The following is a 22275-nucleotide window of genomic DNA, read 5'->3' on the forward strand; positions in this document are numbered from 1 at the left end:
ATACCTCGACAACCAGGTGAGGGGAGTTCCTAACTAACCAATTAAGACCTAGACAACCAGGTGAGGGGAGTTCCTAACTAACCAATTAAGACCTAGACAACCAGGTGAGGGGAGTTCCTAACTAATCAACTAAGACCTCGACAACCAGGTGAGGAGAGTGCCTAACTAATCCATTAAGACCTCCACAACCAGGTGAGGGGAGTTCCTAACTAATCCATTAAGACCTCGACAACCAGGTGAGGGGAGTTCCTAACTAATCAATTAAGACCTTGACAACCAGGTGAGGGGAGTTCCTAACTAATCCGTTAAGACCTCGACAACCAGGTGAGGGGAGTTCCTAACTAATCAATTAAGACCTTGACAACCAGGTGAGGGGAGTTCCTAACTAATCCGTTAAGACCTCGACAACCAGGTGAGGGGAGTTCCTAACTAACCAATTAAGACCTAGACAACCAGGTGAGGGGAGTTCCTAACTAACCAATTAAGACCTAGACAACCAGGTGAGGGGAGTTCCTAACTAACCAATTAAGACCTAGACAACCAGGTGAGGGGAGTTCCTAACTAACCAATTAAGACCTAGACAACCAGGTGAGGGGAGTTCCTAACTAATCAATTAATTCCTAGACAACCAGGTGAGGGAAGTTCCTAACTAATCAATTAAGACCAAGACAACCAGGTGAGGGGAGTTCCTAACTAACCAATTAAGACCTAGACAACCAGGTGAGGGGAGTTCCTAACTAATCAATTAATTCCTAGACAACCAGGTGAGGGAAGTTCCTAACTAATCAATTAAGACCAAGACAAGCAGGTGAGGGGAGTTCCTAACTAATCCATTAATTCCTAGACAAGCAGGTGAGGGGAGTTCCTAACTAATCCATTAAGACCTCGACAAGCAGGTGAGGGAAGTTCCTAACTAATCAATTAAGACCAAGACAACCAGGTGAGGGGAGTTCCTAACTAATCCATTAAGACCTCGACAAGCAGGTGAGGGGAGTTCCTAACTAATCCATTAAGACCTCGACAAGCAGGTGAGGGGAGTTCCTAACTAATCCATTAATTCCTAGACAAGCAGGTGAGGGGAGTTCCTAACTAATCCATTAAGACCTCGACAAGCAGGTGAGGGAAGTTCCTAACTAACCAATTAAGACCTAGACAACCAGGTGAGGGGAGTTCCTAACTAACCAATTAAGACCTAGACAACCAGGTGAGGGGAGTTCCTAACTAACCAATTAAGACCTAGACAACCAGGTGAGGGGAGTTCCTAACTAACCAATTAAGACCTAGACAACCAGGTGAGGGGAGTTCCTAACTAACCAATTAAGACCTAGACAACCAGGTGAGGGGAGTTCCTAACTAACCAATTAAGACCTAGACAACCAGGTGAGGGGAGTTCCTAACTAACCAATTAAGACCTAGACAACCAGGTGAGGGGAGTTCCTAACTAATCAATTAATTCCTAGACAACCAGGTGAGGGAAGTTCCTAACTAATCAATTAAGACCAAGACAACCAGGTGAGGGGAGTTCCTAACTAACCAATTAAGACCTAGACAACCAGGTGAGGGGAGTTCCTAACTAATCAATTAATTCCTAGACAACCAGGTGAGGGAAGTTCCTAACTAATCAATTAAGACCAAGACAAGCAGGTGAGGGGAGTTCCTAACTAATCCATTAATTCCTAGACAAGCAGGTGAGGGGAGTTCCTAACTAATCCATTAAGACCTCGACAAGCAGGTGAGGGAAGTTCCTAACTAATCCATTAAGACCTCGACAACCAGTTGAGGGGAGTTCCTAACTAATCCATTAAGACCTCGACAACCAGTTGAGGGGAGTTCCTAACTAATCAATTAAGACCTAGACAACCAGGTGAGGGGAGTTCCTAACTAATCAATTACTTTTAATTGATCAATCAAGTGCAGGGGAGGAGCGAAAACCCACAGACACCACCCTCCAGGAATGAAGTTTGACACCCCTGCTGTACATGTATAAACTGGGGAAGTTGTTCTTTGGTCTTCAACCACATAGGATACTTATATGGGTCTAGTATCTTTCATTTTCATCAGATAGATGATGTCATTCTAACGCCCAGACCTGTTACCATCAACTATCAGTACAGTACAGAGTCTTGAGGTTTGTATCTGACGTGAGACAACGGTTGATCTCGGCATCATTGAAACACCACCAAACCACCAATCTGCCATGTCCAGTATGAAGGGTGCAGGGAGCATCCAGGGGATCAGTTTGTCTGCGGAGAACTGGGCAATGGGGTCAACCCCTGACTGTGACCGCTCAGGCTGGCACAGCTGGGGAGGGAAGGGAAAGGGGGGGACGTTAACTTGGCACAATAAATACAGGGGTCTTTTAATCTGGGCTGTGGACCCGCTAAGACAGGGTCTTGTGTCTGTATGCTTCCGTCTGCAGCCATAGAGAACGGATAGATTCAGATTCCTCTCTCTGTCATAATCAGCAGATTGTCAGCAAGGAGGATAGACCAACATCTGTCTGAGAGCTGAATTAGGAGACACATTTACACATTTATCTGACGCTGTGTTGTTATAACTCTCCTCCTCTCCTTCCTCCCTCCCTCCCTCCCCATCTCTTCTCCTTTTATCTTGTATTTTCCCCTCCCTCCCTCCCTGCAGACTGTGGCCATCCTAGAACAGAGGCTGACTCTGACAGAGGACAAGCTGAAGGAGTGTATTGACAACCAGCATCAGATCAACCTGCAACTCCACCGCAGGGAACCAGACCTCCAACCAAGGGATTAACACCCAACTAGACCTCCAGACCTCCACACCACCAGATCTCCACACCACCAGACAAGACCTCCACACCTCCAGACCTCCACACCACCAGATCTCCACACCACCAGATCTCCACACCACCAGACAAGACCACCAGACCTCCACACCTCCAGACCTCCACACGCCCAGACCTCCACACCACCAGACAAGACCTCCAGACCTCCACACCACCAGATCTCCACACCACCAGACAAGACCACCAGACCTCCACACCTCCAGACCTCCACACCACCAGATCTCCACACCACCAGACAAGACCCCCAGACCACCAGACCTCCCCACCACCAGACCTCCACACCACCAGATCTCCACACCACCAGACCTCCAGACCTCCACACCACCAGACAAGACCTCCAGGCCAGGGACTGACACCAGAGACTAATCCTAGCCCCGACTCCCCTAGTCAGGGGAAAAGCCCAGGTGGCACCCAGACCACTGACTCCTCCATAGAGGGGGAGGAAGAGAGAGTGCATTCGGAAAGTATTCAGACCCCTTGATTTTTTCCCCCTCGTCGATCTACACACAATACCCCATAATGGCAATGCGGATACAGGACTTTAGACATTTTTTGCATTAAAATGTATTTAATAAAATAAAAAAAACTGAAATATCACATTTACATAAGTATTGTCTTCTCAAACTCAAAAGGCTGCTGTTAATTGGACCCATCCCGGATCCGGGATCATTGTCATCAACTACGCTAATTAGCATAGCGCAACGATCAAATCATCTTACTAGAAAATATTCATATTCATGAAATCACAAGTGAAATATAGCGAAACACAGCTTAGCCTTTTTTTTTAATCACCCTGACGTCTCCGATTTTGAAATTATGCTTTACGGCGAAAACAATACAAGCGTCTGTGTAAGTTTATCGATATACTTGCAAAACATTATGTACACCTAGCGGCAGGTAACTTGGTCACGAAAATCAGAAAAGCAATCAAATTAATCGTTTACCTTTGATGAGAATTCGGATGTTTTCACTCACGAGACTCCCAGTTAAAGTGTTTTCTATCCTAAGTGGTCAATTATATGCATATTCTAGCATCTGGTCCTGAGAAATAGCCCGTTTACTTTGGGAACGTTATTTTTCCCAAAAAATACAAATAGTGACCCCTAGCTTCAAGAGATACCATCTCTCCCTCCCTCCCTCTGAAACAATAATGCTGGTTTCACTCATTGTTTTACATGAAGTTGTAAATAATACGGCTGGCTGGTATTGTTTGAGGAAGGGCATCCATATTCCATGTTAGGGCTGGTCTGACGTCAATCCTGAGTGCATTGGACTAGTAACCGGAAGGTTGCAAGTTCAAATCCCCGAGCTGACAAAGTACAAATCTGTCGTTCTGCCCCTGAACAGGCAATTAACCCACTGTTCCTAGGCCGTCATTGAAAATAAGAAATTTGTTCTTAACTGACTTGCCTACTTAATTAAAGGTTAAAAAACTGATCCCCATACTATCCTAGCAGCAATTACATCACATAGACCTAGCCTATCCTAGCAGCCATTACATCACATAGACCTAGCCTATCCTAGCAGCCATTACATCACATAGACCTAGCCTATCCTAGCAGCCATTACATCACATAGACCTAGCCTATCCTAGCAGCCAGTACATCACATAGACCTAGCCTATCCTAGCAGCCAGTACATCACATAGACCTAGCCTATCCTAGCAGCCAGTACATCACATAGACCTAGCCTATCCTAGCAGCCATTACATCACATAGACCTAGCCTATCCTAGCAGCCAGTACATCACATAGACCTAGCCTATCCTAGCAGCCAGTACATCACATAGACCTAGCCTATCCTAGCAGCCATTACATCCCATAGACCTAGCCTATCCTAGCAGCCATTACATCACATAGACCTAGCCTATCCTAGCAGCCATTACATCACATAGACCTAGCCTATCCTAGCAGCCATTACATCACATAGACCTAGTCTATCCTAGCAGCCATTACATCACATAGACCTAGCCTATCCTAGCAGCCATTACATCACATAGACCTAGCCTATCCTAGCAGCCATTACATCACATAGACCTAGCCTATCCTAGCAGCCATTACATCACATAGACCTAGTCTATCCTAGCAGCCATTACATCCCATAGACCTAGCCTATCCTAGCAGCCAGTACATCACATAGACCTAGCCTATCCTAGCAGCCATTACATCACATAGACCTAGCCTATCCTAGCAGCCAGTACATCACATAGACCTAGCCTATCCTAGCAGCAATTACATCACATAGACCTAGCCTATCCTAGCAGCCATTACATCCCATAGACCTAGTCTATCCTAGCAGCCATTACATCCCATAGACCTAGCCTATCCTAGCAGCAATTACATCACATAGACCTAGCCTATCCTAGCAGCCATTACATCCCATAGACCTAGTCTATCCTAGCAGCCATTACATCACATAGACCTAGCCTATCCTAGCAGCCATTACATCACATAGACCTAGCCTATCCTAGCAGCCAGTACATCACATAGACCTAGCCTATCCTAGCAGCCATTACATCACATAGACCTAGCCTATCCTAGCAGCCAGTACATCACATAGACCTAGCCTATCCTAGCAGCAATTACATCACATAGACCTAGCCTATCCTAGCAGCCAGTACATCCCATAGACCTAGCCAGTGTATGGGGTTTTTCTACTGATGGCTAGTGTGTAAGGGGGTTTGCTACTGGGGGTTTGGCATGGAAAGTTGAAACCGCGTGAGAACAGAATAGTGCAGCCAGTAGAAAAGTGTTTTAACCTTCATTTAACTAGGCAAGTCAGAGTGGAGTGTTTGGTACTGAGTACGAGTTGCTTTTTGGAGAGCAAAATAAGAGTGAAGACAACAATGGTATTGCAACATAGACCTAGCCTATCCTAGCAGTAAGTACATCCCATAGACCTAGCCTATCCTAGCAGCCATTACATCCCATAGACCTAGCCTATCCTAGCAGGAAGAACATCACATAGACCTAGCCTATCCTAGCAGCCATTACATCCCATAGACCTAGCCTATCCTAGCAGCCATTACATCACATAGACCTAGCCTATCCTAGCAGAAATTACATCCCATAGACCTAGCCTATCCTAGCAGAAATTACATCCCATAGACCTAGCCTATCCTAGCAGCCATTACATCACATAGACCTAGCCTATCCTAGCAGAAATTACATCCCATAGACCTAGCCTATCCTAGCAGCCATTACATCACATAGACCTAGCCTATCCTAGCAGCCATTACATCACATAGACCTAGCCTATCCTAGCAGCCATTACATCACATAGACCTAGTCTATCCTAGCAGCCATTACATCACATAGACCTAGTCTATCCTAGCAGCCATTACATCACATAGACCTAGCCTATCCTAGCAGTAAGTACATCCCATAGACCTAGCCTATCCTAGCAGCCATTACATCACCAAGACCTATCCTAGCAGCAAGTACATCACATAGACCTAGCCTATCCTAGCAGCCATTACATCACATAGACCTAGCCTATCCTAGCAGCCATTACATCACATAGACCTAGCCTATCCTAGCAGCCATTACATCACATAGACCTAGTCTATCCTAGCAGCCATTACATCACATAGACCTAGTCTATCCTAGCAGCCATTACATCCCATAGACCTAGCCTATCCTAGCAGCCATTACATCACCAAGACCTATCCTAGCAGCAAGTACATCACATAGACCTAGCCTATCCTAGCAGCCATTACATCACATAGACCTAGCCTATCCTAGCAGCCATTACATCACATAGACCTAGCCTATCCTAGCAGCCATTACATCACATAGACCTAGCCTATCCTAGCAGCCATTACATCACATAGACCTAGCCTATCCTAGCAGCCATTACATCACATAGACCTAGCCTATCCTAGCAGCCATTACATCACATAGACCTAGCCTATCCTAGCAGCCATTACATCACATAGACCTAGCCTATCCTAGCAGCCAGTACATCACATAGACCTAGCCTATCCTAGCAGCCATTACATCCCATAGACCTAGCCTATCCTAGCAGCCATTACATCACATAGACCTAGCCTATCCTAGCAGAAATTACATCCCATAGACCTAGCCTATCCTAGCAGAAATTACATCCCATAGACCTAGCCTATCCTAGCAGCCATTACATCACATAGACCTAGCCTATCCTAGCAGAAATTACATCCCATAGACCTAGCCTATCCTAGCAGCCATTACATCACATAGACCTAGCCTATCCTAGCAGCCATTACATCACATAGACCTAGCCTATCCTAGCAGCCATTACATCACATAGACCTAGTCTATCCTAGCAGCCATTACATCACATAGACCTAGTCTATCCTAGCAGCCATTACATCACATAGACCTAGCCTATCCTAGCAGTAAGTACATCCCATAGACCTAGCCTATCCTAGCAGCCATTACATCACCAAGACCTATCCTAGCAGCAAGTACATCACATAGACCTAGCCTATCCTAGCAGCCATTACATCACATAGACCTAGCCTATCCTAGCAGCCATTACATCACATAGACCTAGCCTATCCTAGCAGCCATTACATCACATAGACCTAGTCTATCCTAGCAGCCATTACATCACATAGACCTAGTCTATCCTAGCAGCCATTACATCACATAGACCTAGCCTATCCTAGCAGCAATTACATCACATAGACCTAGCCTATCCTAGCAGCCAGTACATCACATAGACCTAGCCTATCCTAGCAGCCATTACATCACATAGACCTAGCCTATCCTAGCAGCCATTACATCACATAGACCTAGCCTATCCTAGCAGCCAGTACATCACATAGACCTAGCCTATCCTAGCAGCCATTACATCACATAGACCTAGCCTATCCTAGCAGCCATTACATCACATAGACCTAGCCTATCCTAGCAGCAAGTACATCACATAGACCTAGCCTATCCTAGCAGCTATTACATCACATAGACCTAGCCTATCCTAGCAGAAATTACATCACATAGACCTAGCCTATCCTAGCAGCAAGTACATCAATTGCATTCCAGCCTCGGACCGTGTCAAAATCTCTCTATAAACAATTGATATGCTTCCCAAATAGCACCCTATTCCCTATATAGTGCACTACTTTAGACCAGAGCTCTATGGCACCCTATTCCCTATATAGTGCACTACTTTAGACCAGAGACCTATTCCCTATATAGTGCACTACTTTAGACCAGAGCCCTACTCCCTATATAGTGCACTGCTTTAGACCAGAGCCCTATTCCCTATATAGTACACTACTTTAGACCAGAGCCCTATTCCCTACATAGTGCACTGCTTTAGACCAGAGCCCTATTCCCTATATAGTACACTACTTTAGACCAGAGCCCTATTCCCTATATAGTGCACTACTTTAGACCAGAGCCCTATTCCCTATATAGTACACTACTTTAGACCAGAGCCCTATTCCCTATATAGTACACTACTTTAGACCAGAACCCTATTCCCTATATAGTGCACTACTTTAGACCAGAACACTATTCCCTATATAGTACACTACTTTAGACCAGAGCCCTATTCCCTATATAGTGCACTACTTTAGACCAGAGCACTATTCCCTATATAGTGCACTACTTTAGACCAGAGCCCTATATAGAGCACCACTTTAGACCAGAGCCATATATAGAGCACTACTTTAGTCCAGAGCCCTATATAGAGCACTACTTTAGACCAGGGCCCTATATAGAGCACTACTTTAGACCAGAGCCCTATATAGAGCACTACTTTAGACCAGAGCCCTATATAGAGCACTACTTTAGACCAGAGCCCTATATAGTGCACTACTTTCGACCAGAGCCCTATATAGAGCACTACTTTAGACCAGAGCCCTATATAGTACACAACTTTAGACCAGAGCCCTATATAGTGCACTACTTTAGACCAGAGCCCTATTCCCTATATAGTGCACTACTTTAGACCAGAGCCCTATTTCCTATATAGTGCACTACTTTAGACCAGAGCCCTATATAGTGCACTACTTTAGACCAGAGCCCTATATAGTGCACTACTTTAGACCAGGGCCCTATATAGTGCACTACTTTAGACCAGAGCCCTATTCCCTATATAGTGCACTACTTTAGACCAGAGCCCTATATAGTGCACTACTTTAGACCAGAGCCCTATATAGTGCACTACTTTAGACCAGAGCCCTATATAGTGCACTACTTTAGACCAGGGCCCTATATAGTGCACTACTTTAGACCAGAGCCCTATTCCCTATATAGAGCACTACTTTAGACCAGAGCCCTATATAGTGCACTACTTTAGACCAGAGCCCTATATAGTGCACTACTTTAGACCAGAGCCCTATATAGTGCACTACTTTAGACCAGGGCCCTATATAGTGCACTACTTTAGACCAGGGCCCTATATAGAGCACTACTTTAGACCAGAGCCCTATATAGAGCACTACTTTAGACCAGAGCCCTATATAGAGCACTACTTTAGACCAGAGCCCTATATAGAGCACTACTTTAGACCAGAGCCCTATATAGAGCACTACTTTAGACCAGAGCCCTATATAGAGCACTACTTTAGACCAGAGCCCTATATAGTGCACTACTTTAGACCAGGGCCCTATATAGTGCACTACTTTAGACCAGCGCCCTATGTAGAGCACTACTTTAGACCAGAGCCCTATATAGAGCACTACTTTAGACCAGAGCCCTATATAGAGCACTACTTTAGACCAGAGCCCTATATAGTGCACTACTTTAGACCAGGGCCCTATATAGTGCACTACTTTAGACCAGAGCCCTATATAGTGCACTACTTTAGACCAGCGCCCTATGTAGAGCACTACTTTAGACCAGAGCCCTATATAGTGCACTACTTTAGACCAGAGCCCTATGTAGAGCACTACTTTAGACCAGAGCCCTATATAGAGCACTACTTTAGACCAGAGCCCTATGTTAAACAGACAGATGTTGTTCACACTGGTTTGTTTTAGTTCCAGTCAGATGTCTTTCCCTGTGGTCCTACTTTAACTCATATGCTGTGTGATTTTTGTCCTATTTTAAGTACAGTTGTGCTGCAAACCATATATTTATAATATGGGTTTATCCCCATTTTATTTAAAGTTGGGAAAATATTTTTAAAGTAAAAGTTTTTTTCATGCTTGTTCGTTATACATTGTTGTTTTTGTGTTTATTTATAAATTCCCTTTCTCAATATGATTACTGACCAGATATCTTAAAACAAAAACTTACAAAAGAGCATTTTAAAGCCTTTTTCCCCCCGGGGAACACAAGTCCAGTTTCAACAGTTACCAGTCAGTTGTCTTCAGCAGTTTGAGAGAAGCTTGATGTATATGTGGTTTATTGTGTTCAACGTTGAACTATATCGATTTTACTTTGTAACAACAGTTGCTGTTCCAACGGTGTATATTTTCGGTCCTTTTGTCCACTGCTCGCTCACATGACACCAAGGAATGAACTACAACAACGTGATACAGGTAAAGAGTTAAGTCGAATAGGTCACTCGTCTCGGATGGGTGGGGATGCTGTAATTCAGTCTGCTGTAGATCCGTCTGCTGTAGATCTGTCTGCTGTATTTCAGTCTGCTGTAGATCAGTCTGCTGTAGATCCGTCTGCTATAGATCCGTCTGCTGTAGATCCGTCTGCTATAGATCTGTCTGCTGTATTTCAGTCTGCTGTAGATCAGTCTGCTGTAGATCAGTCTGCTGTAGATCCGTCTGCTGTAGATCCGTCTGCTGTAGATCTGTCTGCTGTATTTCAGTCTGCTGTAGATCAGTCTGCTGTAGATCAGTCTGCTGTAGATCCGTCTGCTGTAGATCCGTCTGCTATAGATCCGTCTGCTGTATTTCAGTCTGCTGTAGATCAGTCTGCTGTAGATCAGTCTGCTGTAGATCAGTCTGCTGTAGATCCGTCTGCTGTAGATACGTCTGCTGTAGATCAGTCTGCTGTAGATACGTCTGCTGTAGATCAGTCTGCTGTAGATCAGTCTGCTGTATTTCAGTCTGCTGTAGATCCGTCTGCTGTAGATCCGTCTGCTGTAGATCCGTCTGCTGTAGATCCGTCTGCTGTAGATCAGTCTGCTGTAGATCAGTCTGCTGTAGATCCGTCTGATGTAGATCAGTCTGTTGTAGATCAGTCTGCTGTAGATCCGTCTGATGTAGATCAGTCTGCTGTAGATCAGTCTGCTGTAGATCCGTCTGATGTAGATCAGTCTGCTGTAGATCCGTCTGATGTAGATCAATCTGCTGTAGATCCGTCTGATGTAGATCAGTCTGTTGTAGATCAGTCTGCTGTAGAAATGTCTTGAGTCAATAAGTATTCAACCCCTTTGTTAAAGCAAGCCTAAATACGTTCACGAGTAAAATTGTGCTAAACAAATCACGTAATAAAGTTGCCTCACAAAGACCAGGGAGGTTTTCCAATACCTTGTAAAGAAGGGCACCTACAGTGCTGCCCCCTGTCTGATGTTCTGCATTATTGCACATTTTCACTTTGAATTTGGTCAGATATTTTTGTATGCTTTGTAGTGGTATATAAACTCAGCAAAACAAGAAACGTCCCTTTTTCAGGACCCTGTCTTTGAAAGATAATTCCTAAAGAATCCAAATAACTTCACAGATCTTCATTTTAAAGAGTTTAAACACTGTTTCCCATGCTTGTTCAATGAACCATGAACAATTAATGAACATGCACTTGTGAAACGGTCGTTAAGACACTAACAGCTTACAGACGGTAGGTAATTAAGGTCACAGTTATGAAAACTTAGGACACTAAAGAGGCCTTTCTACTGACTCTGAAAAACAGGGTCCCTGTTCATCTGCGTGAACGTGCCTTAGGCATGCTGCAAGGAGGCATGAGGACTGCAGATGTGGCCAGGGCAATAAATTGCAATGTCCGTATTGTGAGATGCCTAAGACAGAGCTACAGGGAGATGGGATGGACAGCTGATCGTCTTTGCAGTGGCAGACCACGTGTAACAACGCCTGCACAGGATCGGTACATCTGAACATCACACCTGAGGGTCAAGTACAGGGTGGCAACAACAACTGCCTGAGTTACACCAGGAACACACAATCCCTCTATCAGTGCTCAGACTGTCCGCAATAGGCTGAGAAAGGCTGGACTGAGGGCTTGTAAGCCTGTTGTAAGGCAGGGCCTCACCAGACATCACCGGCAACAACGTCATCTATGGGCTCAAACCCACCGTTGCTGGACCAGACAGGACTGGCAAAAAGTGCTTTTCACTGACGAGTTGCGGTTTTGTCTCACCAGGGGTGATGGTCGGATTTCCATTTATTGTCGAAGGAGTGAGCGTTACACCGATTCCTGTACTCTGGAGTGGGATCGATTTGGAGGTGGAGGGTCCGTCATGGTCTGGGGCGGTGTGTCACAGCATCATCAGACTGAGCTTGTTGTCATCGCAGGCCATCTCAACGCTGTGCGTTACAGGGAAGACATCCTCCTCCCTAATGTGGTACCCGTCCTGCAGGCCTATCCTGACATGACCCTCCAGCATGACAAAGCCACCAGCCATACTGCTCGTTCTAGAGTTTAATAACAGACACTAGGAGATTCATTCACCTTTCAGCAGGACAGTGACATAAATCACAAGGTCAAATCTATACTGGAGCTACGTACCAAGGTGACATTGAATGTTCCGGAATGGTCGAGATACAGTTTTGACTTCAATCAGCTTGAAAATGATCAACAACCAACTCGTAGGACGGTCACCCTTCTCCATCTGAACCATTTGGTAGTCACTGATGTAATGCTGTGGTAGAACTGACGGTATACCTGAAGGAGGCCTTTGTACTTTAATGAAGGTCTTTAACTACGTCAGATACACGCTGGCCCTTCTCACGCATTATGAAACGGCTAGTTCCTGTCACAATCTGATTGGTGAACTTACACACAGGTCAACAAACAACGGCCGTCACTAGGCTTTAGACAAACATATTGAACTACATAATGACCTTACACTGCCTGTACTGCATGAGCAGCATCACCCTCCCTTTACACACTACTGGACTAGACAGCTTTACACACTACTGGACTAGACAGCTCACCCCCCTTTACACACTACTGGACTAGACAGCTCACTCCCCTTTACACACTACTGGACTAGACAGCTCACCCTCCATTTACACTACTGGACTAGACACCCCCCCCCCCCCTTTACACACTACTGGACTAGACAGCTCACCCCCCTTTACACACTACTGGACTAGACAGCTCACCCTCCATTTACACTACTGGACTAGACAGCTCACCCCCCTTTACACACTACTGGACTAGACAGCTCACCCCCTTTACACACTACTGGACTAGACAGCTCACCCCCCTTTACACACTACTGGACTACACAGCTCACCCCCTTTACACACTACTGGACTAGACAGCTCACCCCCCTTTACACACTACTGGACTAGACACCCCCCCCCCCCCTTTACACACTACTGGACTAGACAGCTCACCCTCCATTTACACTACTGGACTAGAGAGCTCACCCCCCCCCTCTTTACACACTACTGGACTAGACAGCTCGCCCCCTTTACACACTACTGGACTAGACAGCTCACCCCCTTTACACACTACTGGACTAGACAGCTCACCCCCCTTTACACTCTACTGGACTAGATAGCTCACCCCCTTTACACACTACTGGACTAGACAGCTCACCCCCCCTTTACACACTACTGGACTAGACAGCTCACCCCCCTTTACACACTACTGGACTAGACAGCTCACCCCCTTTACACACTACTGGACTAGACAGCTAACCTCCCCCCTTTACACACTACTGGACTAGACAGCTCTCCCCCCTTTACACACTACTGGACTAGACAGCTCACCCCCCTTTACACACTACTGGACTAGACAGCTCACGCCCCTTTACACACTACTGGACTAGACAGCTCACCCCTTTACACACTACTGGACTAGACAGCTCACCCCCCTTTACACACTACTGGACTAGACAGCTCGCCCCCTTTACACACTACTGGACTAGACAGCTCACCCCCCTTTACACACTACTGGACTAGACAGCTCACCCCCCCCCTTTACACTCTACTGGACTAGATAGCTCACCCCCTTTACACACTACTGGACTAGACAGCTCACCCCCCCCCCCCTTTACACACTACTGGACTAGACAGCTCACCCCCCTTTACACACTACTGGACTAGACAGCTCACCCCCCTTTACACACTACTGGACTAGACAGCTAACCTCCCCCCCATTACACACTACTGGACTAGACAGCTCTCCCCTTTACACACTACTGGACTAGACAGCTCACCCCCTTTACACACTACTGGACTAGACAGCTCAACCCCCCTTTACACACTACTGGACTAGACAGCTCACCCCCCCTTTACACACTACTGGACTAGACAGCTCACCTACCTTTACACACTACTGGACTAGACAGCTCACCTCCCTTTATACACTACTGGACTAGACAGCTCACCTCCCTTTACACACTACTTGACTAGACAGCTCACCCCCCCTTTACACACTACTGGACTAGACAGCTCACCTCCCTTTACACACTACTGGACTAGACAGCTCACCCCCCCCCCCCCCTTTACACACTACTGGACTAGACAGCTAACCCCCCCTTTACACACTACTGGACTAGACAGCTCACCCCCCTTTACACACTACCGGACTAGACAGCTCACCCCCCTTTACACACTACTGGACTAGACAGCTCACCTTTCCTTTACACTACCGGACTAGGCAGCCCCCCCCCCCCCCGTCTTTACACACTACTGGACTAGACAGCTCACCCCCCCCCCCCCTTTACACACTACTGGACTAGACAGCTCACCCCACCCCCTCCTTTACACACTACTGGACTAGACAGCTCACCCCACCCCCACCCCCTTTACACACTACTGGACTAGACAGCTCACCCCACCCCCCTCCTTTACACACTACTGGACTAGACAGCCCCCCCCCCCCCCGTCTTTACACACTACTGGACTAGACAGCTCACCCCCCCCCCCTTTACACACTACTGGACTAGACAGCTCACCCCACCCCCACCCCCTTTACACACTACAGGACTAGACAGCTCAACCCCCCCCTCCCCCCAGATGAGGAAGGTAGAACTATGTTATCTGATATTTTTATTCACTACCTTTTGCCTTGGCTGTATTATTCACATGAGCTTATCACAGAGATATAGTGTGTTGACACAGCGTGACACAGACCAGTGTTTTATGGGTATAGTATTAATGCGCACACACAGTGACACACACGGTGAACAACCCTGTTCTCAGTGTTACAGTACAGATCACAAGGAGTGAATATAGGGTGTGACGGAACTTATCGTCAACCCTCATTTACCTCAGAAACCAAACTAGTCATCAACCCTCATTTACCCTCAGAAACCAAACTAGTCATCAACCCTCATTTACCCTCAGAAACCAAACTAGTCATCAACCCTCATTTACCCTCAGAAACCAAACTAGTCATCAACCCTCATTTACCTCAGAAACCAAACTAGTCGTCAAACCTCATTTACCTCAGAAACCAAACTAGTCATCAACCCTCATTTACCTCAGAAACCAAACTAGTCGTCAAACCTCATTTACCCTCAGAAACCAAACTAGTCATCAATTCTCATTTACCCTCAGAAACCAAACTAGTCATCAATTCTCATTTACCCCAGAAACCAAACTAGTCATCAACCCTCATTTGCCTCAGAAACCAAACTAGTCGTCAACCCTCATTTACCCTCAGAAACCAAACTAGTCATCAATTCTCATTTACCTCAGAAACCAAACTAGTCATCAACCCTCATTTGCCTCAGAAACCAAACTAATCAAATCAAATCAAATTTTATTTACATTTGTCACATACACATGGTTAGCAGATGTTAATGCGAGTGTAGCGAAATGCTTGTGCTTCTAGTTCCAACAATGCAGTAATAACCAACAAGTAATCTAACCAACAATTCCTAATCTACTGTCTTATACACAGTGTAAGGGGATAAAGAATATGTACATAAGGATATATGAGTGAGTGATGGTACAGAGCAGCATAGGCAAGATACAGTAGATGGTATCGAGTACAGTATATACATGTGAGATGAGTATGTAAACAAAGTGGCATAGTTAAAGTGGCTAGTGATACATGTATTACATAAGGATGCAGTCGATGATATAGAGTACAGTATATAGGTATGCATATGAGATGAATAATGTAGGGTAAGTAACATTATATAAGGTAGCATTGTTTAAAGTGGCTAGTGATATATTTACATCATTTCACATCAATTCCCATTATTAAAGTGGCTGGAGTTGAGTCAGTGTCAGTGTGTAGGCAGCAGCCACTCAATGTTAGTGGTGGCTGTTTAACAGTCTGATGGCCTTGAGATAGAAGCTGTTTTTCAGTCTCTCGGTCCCAGCTTTGATGCACCTGTACTGACCTCGCCTTCTGGATGATAGCGGGGTGAACAGGCAGTGGCTCGGGTGGTAATGTCCTTGATGATCTTTATGGCCTTCCTGTAACATTGGGTGGTGTAGGTGTCCTGGAGGGCAGGTAGTTTGCCCCCGATGATGCGTTGTGCAGACCTCACTACCCTCTGGAGAGCCTTACGGTTGAGGGCGGAGCAGTTGCCGTACCAGGCGGTGATACAGCCCGCCAGGATGCTCTCGATTGTGCCTCTGTAGAAGTTTGTGAGTGCTTTTGGTGACAAGCCGAATTTCTTCAGCCTCCTGAGGTTGAAGAGGCGCTGCTGCGCCTTCTTCACAATGCTGTCTGTGTGAGTGGACCAATTCAGTTTGTCTGTGATGTGTATGCCGAGGAACTTAAAACTTGCTACTCTTTCCACTACTGTTCCATCGATGTGGATAGGGGGGTAGTCATCAACCCTCATTTACCCCAGAAACCAAACTAGTCATCAACCCTCATTTACCTCAGAAACCAAACTAGTCATCAACCCTCATTTACCCCAGAAACCAAACTAGTCATCAACCCTCATTTACCCTCAGGCACCAAACTAGTCATCAACCCTCATTTACCTCAGAAACCAAACTAGTCATCAACCCTCATTTACCTCAGAAACCCTGGACTCTAATCATCAACCCTCCATTTACCTCAGAAACCAAACTAGTCGTCAACCATCATTTACCCCAGAAACCAAACTAGTCATCAACCCTCATTTACCTCAGAAACCAAACTAGTCGTCAACCATCATTTACCTCAGAAACCAAACTAGTCATCAACCCTCATTTACCTCAGAAACCAAACTAGTCATCAACCCTCATTTACCTCAGAAACCAAACTAGTCATCAACCCTCATTTACCCTCAGAAACCAAACTAGTCGTCAACCCTCATTTACCCTCAGAAACCAAACTAGTCATCAACCCTCATTTACCCTCAGAACCAAACTAGTCGTCAACCCTCATTTACCCTCAGAAACCAAACTAGTCGTCAACCCTCATTTACCTCAGAAACCAAACTAGTCGTCAATCCTCATTTACCCTCAGAAACCAAACTAGTCATCAACCCTCATTTACCTCAGAAACCCTGGACTCTAATCATCAACCCTCCATTTACCTCAGAAACCAAACTAGTCGTCAACCATCATTTACCCCAGAAACCAAACTAGTCATCAACCCTCATTTACCTCAGAAACCAAACTAGTCGTCAACCATCATTTACCTCAGAAACCAAACTAGTCATCAACCCTCATTTACCTCAGAAACCAAACTAGTCATCAACCCTCATTTACCTCAGAAACCAAACTAGTCATCAACCCTCATTTACCCTCAGAAACCAAACTAGTCGTCAACCCTCATTTACCCTCAGAAACCAAACTAGTCATCAACCCTCATTTACCCTCAGAACCAAACTAGTCGTCAACCCTCATTTACCCTCAGAAACCAAACTAGTCGTCAACCCTCATTTACCTCAGAAACCAAACTAGTCGTCAATCCTCATTTACCCTCAGAAACCAAACTAGTCATCAACCCTCATTTACCTCAGAAACCCTGGACTCTAATCATCAACCCTCCATTTACCTCAGAAACCAAACTCGTCATCAACCCTCCATTTACCTCAGAAACCAAACTCGTCATCAACCCTCCATTTACCCTCAGAAACCAAACTGAATGTTCTTGAAATGTGCTTGACCTAATTTCCCTACAGCTCTAGCTACATAAATCCTCTCAATAATAGTGTACCATTAGCTATGGCTCAAATTGCAAAGACACTGAAAATGTGTCCCAAATGGCACCCTATTCCCTACACAGTGCACTACTTTTGACATTGGCCCATAGGGCTCTGGTCTAAAGTTGTGCACTATGTAGGGAATAGGGTGCCATAGGGCTCTGGTTTAAAGTAGTGCACTATGTAGGGTGCCATTTTGGATACTGCCTGAAACTTTATCACCTGGTGGTAGCTATTCTACTACTCATGTATTATACACACTGCCTCCCTCCCACACACACACACACACACACACACATACCCAAACACACACACACACACTCACACACACCCACATACACACACCCACCCACACATACCCAAACACCCACACACACCCACATATACCTACACACACCCACATACACACATACCTAAACACACACACCCACATACACATACCCAAACACACACACCCACACACACACACCCACACCCACATACACACACATACCCAAACACACCCACATACCCAAACACACACACACACATAGCCAAACACACACACTCACACACACCCACATACACACACACACCCACACATACCCAAACGCACACACCCACACATACCCAAACACACACACCCACACATACCCAAACACACACACCCACATACACACACATACCCACACGCCCGCATGCACACACACCCACATGCACACATACACACACACCCACACACACACACCCACATATACCCACAAACACACCAACATACACACACACCAACATACACCCACATACACACACCCCCACATGCACACACGCCCACATGCACACACACCCACATACCCAAACACACACATACCCACACACACCCACATACACACGCACACACATACCCAAACACACACACGCACACATACCCAAACACACACACCCACATGCACACACACCCACATATACCCACATACACACCCACACACACCCACATACCCTCACATACACACACCAACATACACAAACACACACACACACACACACCAACATACACACACACACCCACATACACACACACACACACATCCACATGCACACACACCCACACCCACGTAAATACACACACACAGACTTCATGTATTACTTAGTGTAGAATAAGTGTGTGTAGTCATGATTAGGAGTCATCCAGGTCTCCATGGTAACCCGACTCCTGTCCATCATCATCACAGAGTAAACATGAAGGTTCCGCTGGGTTATGATGATACTGCAGTTATGGTTATCTGTGTCCTGTTATGGTTATGGTTATCTGTTATGGTTATCAGTTATGGTTATCTGTGTCCTGTTATGGTTATCTGTTATGGTTATCTGTTATGGTTATCAGTTATGGTTATCTGTTATGGTTATATGTTATCAGTTATGGTTATCTGTTATGGTTATCTGTTATGGTTATGGTTATCTGTTATGGTTATCTGTTATCTGTTATGGTTATCTGTGTCCTGTTATGGTTATCTGTTATGGTTATCTGTTATGGTTATCAGTTATGGTTATCTGTTATCAGTTATGGTTATCTGTTATCTGTTATGGTTATCTGTTATCAGTTATGGTTATCTGTTATGGTTATCTGTTATCAGTTATCTGTTATGGTTATCTGTTATCAGTTATCTGTTATGGTTATCTGTTATCTGTTATGGTTATTTGTTATCAGTTATTGTTATCTGTTATCTGTTATGGTTATCTGTTATCTGTTATGGTTATCTGTTATCAGTTATGGTTATCTGTTATCAGTTATGGTTATCTGTTATCTGTTATGTTTATCTGTTATCTGTTATGGTTATCTGTTATCTGTTATGGTTATCTGTTATGGGTATCTGTTATGGTTATCTGTTATCTGTTATGGTTATCTGTTATGGTTATCTGTTATGGTTATCTGTTATCTGTTATGGTTACGGTTATCTGTTATGGTTATCTGTTATGGTTATCTGTGTCCTGTTATGGTTATCTGTGTCCTGTTATGGTTATCTGTGTCCTGTTATGGTTATCTGTGTCCTGTTATGGTTATCTGTGTCCTGTTATGGTTATCTGTTATCTGTTATGGTTATCTGTTATCTGTTATGGTTATCTGTTATCAGTTATTGTTATCTGTTATCTGTTATGGTTATCTGTTATCTGTTATGTTTATCTGTTATCTGTTATGGTTATCTGTTATCTGTTATGGTTATCTGTTATGGGTATCTGTTATGGTTATCTGTTATCTGTTATGGTTATCTGTTATGGTTATCTGTTATGGTTATCTGTTATCTGTTATGGTTACGGTTATCTGTTATGGTTATCTGTTATGGTTATCTGTGTCCTGTTTAACCGTATCGGAGGTACTGATTCATTGGGCCTTTATACACAGAGATCATCTCGTGTTCACTTCCAGAAGCACTTAGATCTCAATCTGATACTTCACAATGGGTGGGAATACTTAAAAAAAAATATATATATATACATATTTAAATATTTAAAAAATATATATATATATATATATATATATATATACAGTCTACGGTGTGAATGTATGGCTCATCCACCGTGTGGAATGAAAAGACTGTTCTCTTTTTAAAAAGGCACCGGGAGCCAAAGTGGAGCGAGAGACAGGCCTACAGACAGACAGGCAGGCAGGCAGACTGACAGGCAAACCGACAGGCAAACCGACAGGCAGACAGGCAGGCAGGCAGACTGACAGGCAAACCGACAGGCAAACCGACAGGCAGACAGACTGACAGGCAAACAGAAAAGCAGGCAGACTGAAAGGCCGACAGACAGGCAGACAGACAAGCAGGCACACTGAAAGGCAGACAGACAGGCAGACAGAAAAGCAGGCAGACTGACAGGCAAACCGACAGGCAGACAGAAAAGCAGGCAGACTGACAGGCAAACCGAAAGGCAGGCAGACAGACTGAGCGAGAGAGAGAGAGAGTGAACTCAAATGAATAGGTTTTCCATGCAACAGCCGTACAGAACTGTATGAGTTGTGGACGTTGGTGTTCTATGGGCTGGCCAGTCTAAGTCCCTGCAGAGGAAATGCGTGGGAGTCTGTGCATGCATCCCAAATGGTATCCTATTATCTAGTGCACTATATAGGGAATAGGGTCCTGTTCTAAAGTAGTGCACTATATAGGGAATAGGGTGCCATTTGAAACACTCAAGACTGGGAAGGATCAGGACGGGACTGGGCTGCTCTGAAAAAAAAAAACTACCGTCAGACTACAGCACTTTGTCATTGGCTGAATTAAGAAACAGCACTTCATCCCAGCGGTGTTCATTTAGCTCTCACTTCATCCCAGCGGTGTTCATTTAGCCCTCACTTCATCCCAGCGGTGTTCATTTAGCCCTCACTTCATCCCAGCGGTGTTCATTTAGCCCTCACTTCATCCCAGCGGTGTTAATTTAGCTCTCACTTCATCCCAGCGGTGTTCATTTAGCCCTCACTTCATCCCAGCGGTGTTCATTTAGCCCTCACTTCATCCCAGCGGTGTTCATTTAGCCCTCACTTCATCCCAGCGGTGTTCATTTAGCTCTCACTTCATCCCAGCGGTGTTCATTTAGCCCTCACTTCATCCCAGCGGTGTTCATTTAGCTCTCACTTCATCCCAGCGGTGTTCATTTAGCTCTCACTTCATCCCAGCTGTGTTAATTTAGCCCTCACTTCATCCCAGCGGTGTTCATTTAGCCCTCACTTCATCCCAGCGGTGTTCATTTAGCTCTCACTTCATCCCAGCGGTGTTCATTTAGCCCTCACTTCATCCCAGCGGTGTTCATTTAGCCCTCACTTCATCCCAGCGGTGTTCATTTAGCTCTCACTTCATCCCAGCGGTGTTAATTTTGCTCTCACTTCATCCCAGCGGTGTTCATTTAGCCCTCACTTCATCCCAGCGGTGTTCATTTAGCCCTCACTTCATCCCAGCGGTGTTCATTTAGCTCTCACTTCATCCCAGCGGTGTTCATTTAGCCCTCACTTCATCCCAGCGGTGTTCATTTAGCCCTCACTTCATCCCAGCGGTGTTCATTTAGCCCTCACTTCATCCCAGCGGTGTTCATTTAGCTCTCACTTCATCCCAGCGGTGTTCATTTAGCCCTCACTTCATCCCAGCGGTGTTCATTTAGCTCTCACTTCATCCCAGCGGTGTTCATTTAGCCCTCACTTCATCCCAGCGGTGTTCATTTAGCCCTCACTTCATCCCAGCGGTGTTCATTTAGCCCTCACTTCATCCCAGCGGTGTTAATTTAGCCCTCACTTCATCCCAGCGGTGT

The 22275-nt window shown here is 45.2% G+C and overlaps 1 protein-coding gene across 1 annotated transcript in view; it reads left to right on the plus strand.

The window, feature by feature from the left end:
- Positions 1-3409, plus strand: part of poc1a (POC1 centriolar protein A) — a 98086-nt gene extending 94677 nt beyond the window's left edge. Inside the window, exon 11 of the mRNA XM_064967431.1 lies at positions 2641-3409. Coding sequence (XP_064823503.1) covers positions 2641-2766 — 126 coding nt within the window. The 3' untranslated portion in view covers positions 2767-3409. The remainder of the gene's footprint in view (positions 1-2640) is intronic.
- Positions 3410-22275: the final 18866 nt, after the last annotated feature.

Source organism: Oncorhynchus masou, chromosome 6 (genome assembly GCF_036934945.1).
Source record: "Oncorhynchus masou masou isolate Uvic2021 chromosome 6, UVic_Omas_1.1, whole genome shotgun sequence".
Lineage (NCBI taxonomy): Eukaryota > Metazoa > Chordata > Actinopteri > Salmoniformes > Salmonidae > Oncorhynchus > Oncorhynchus masou.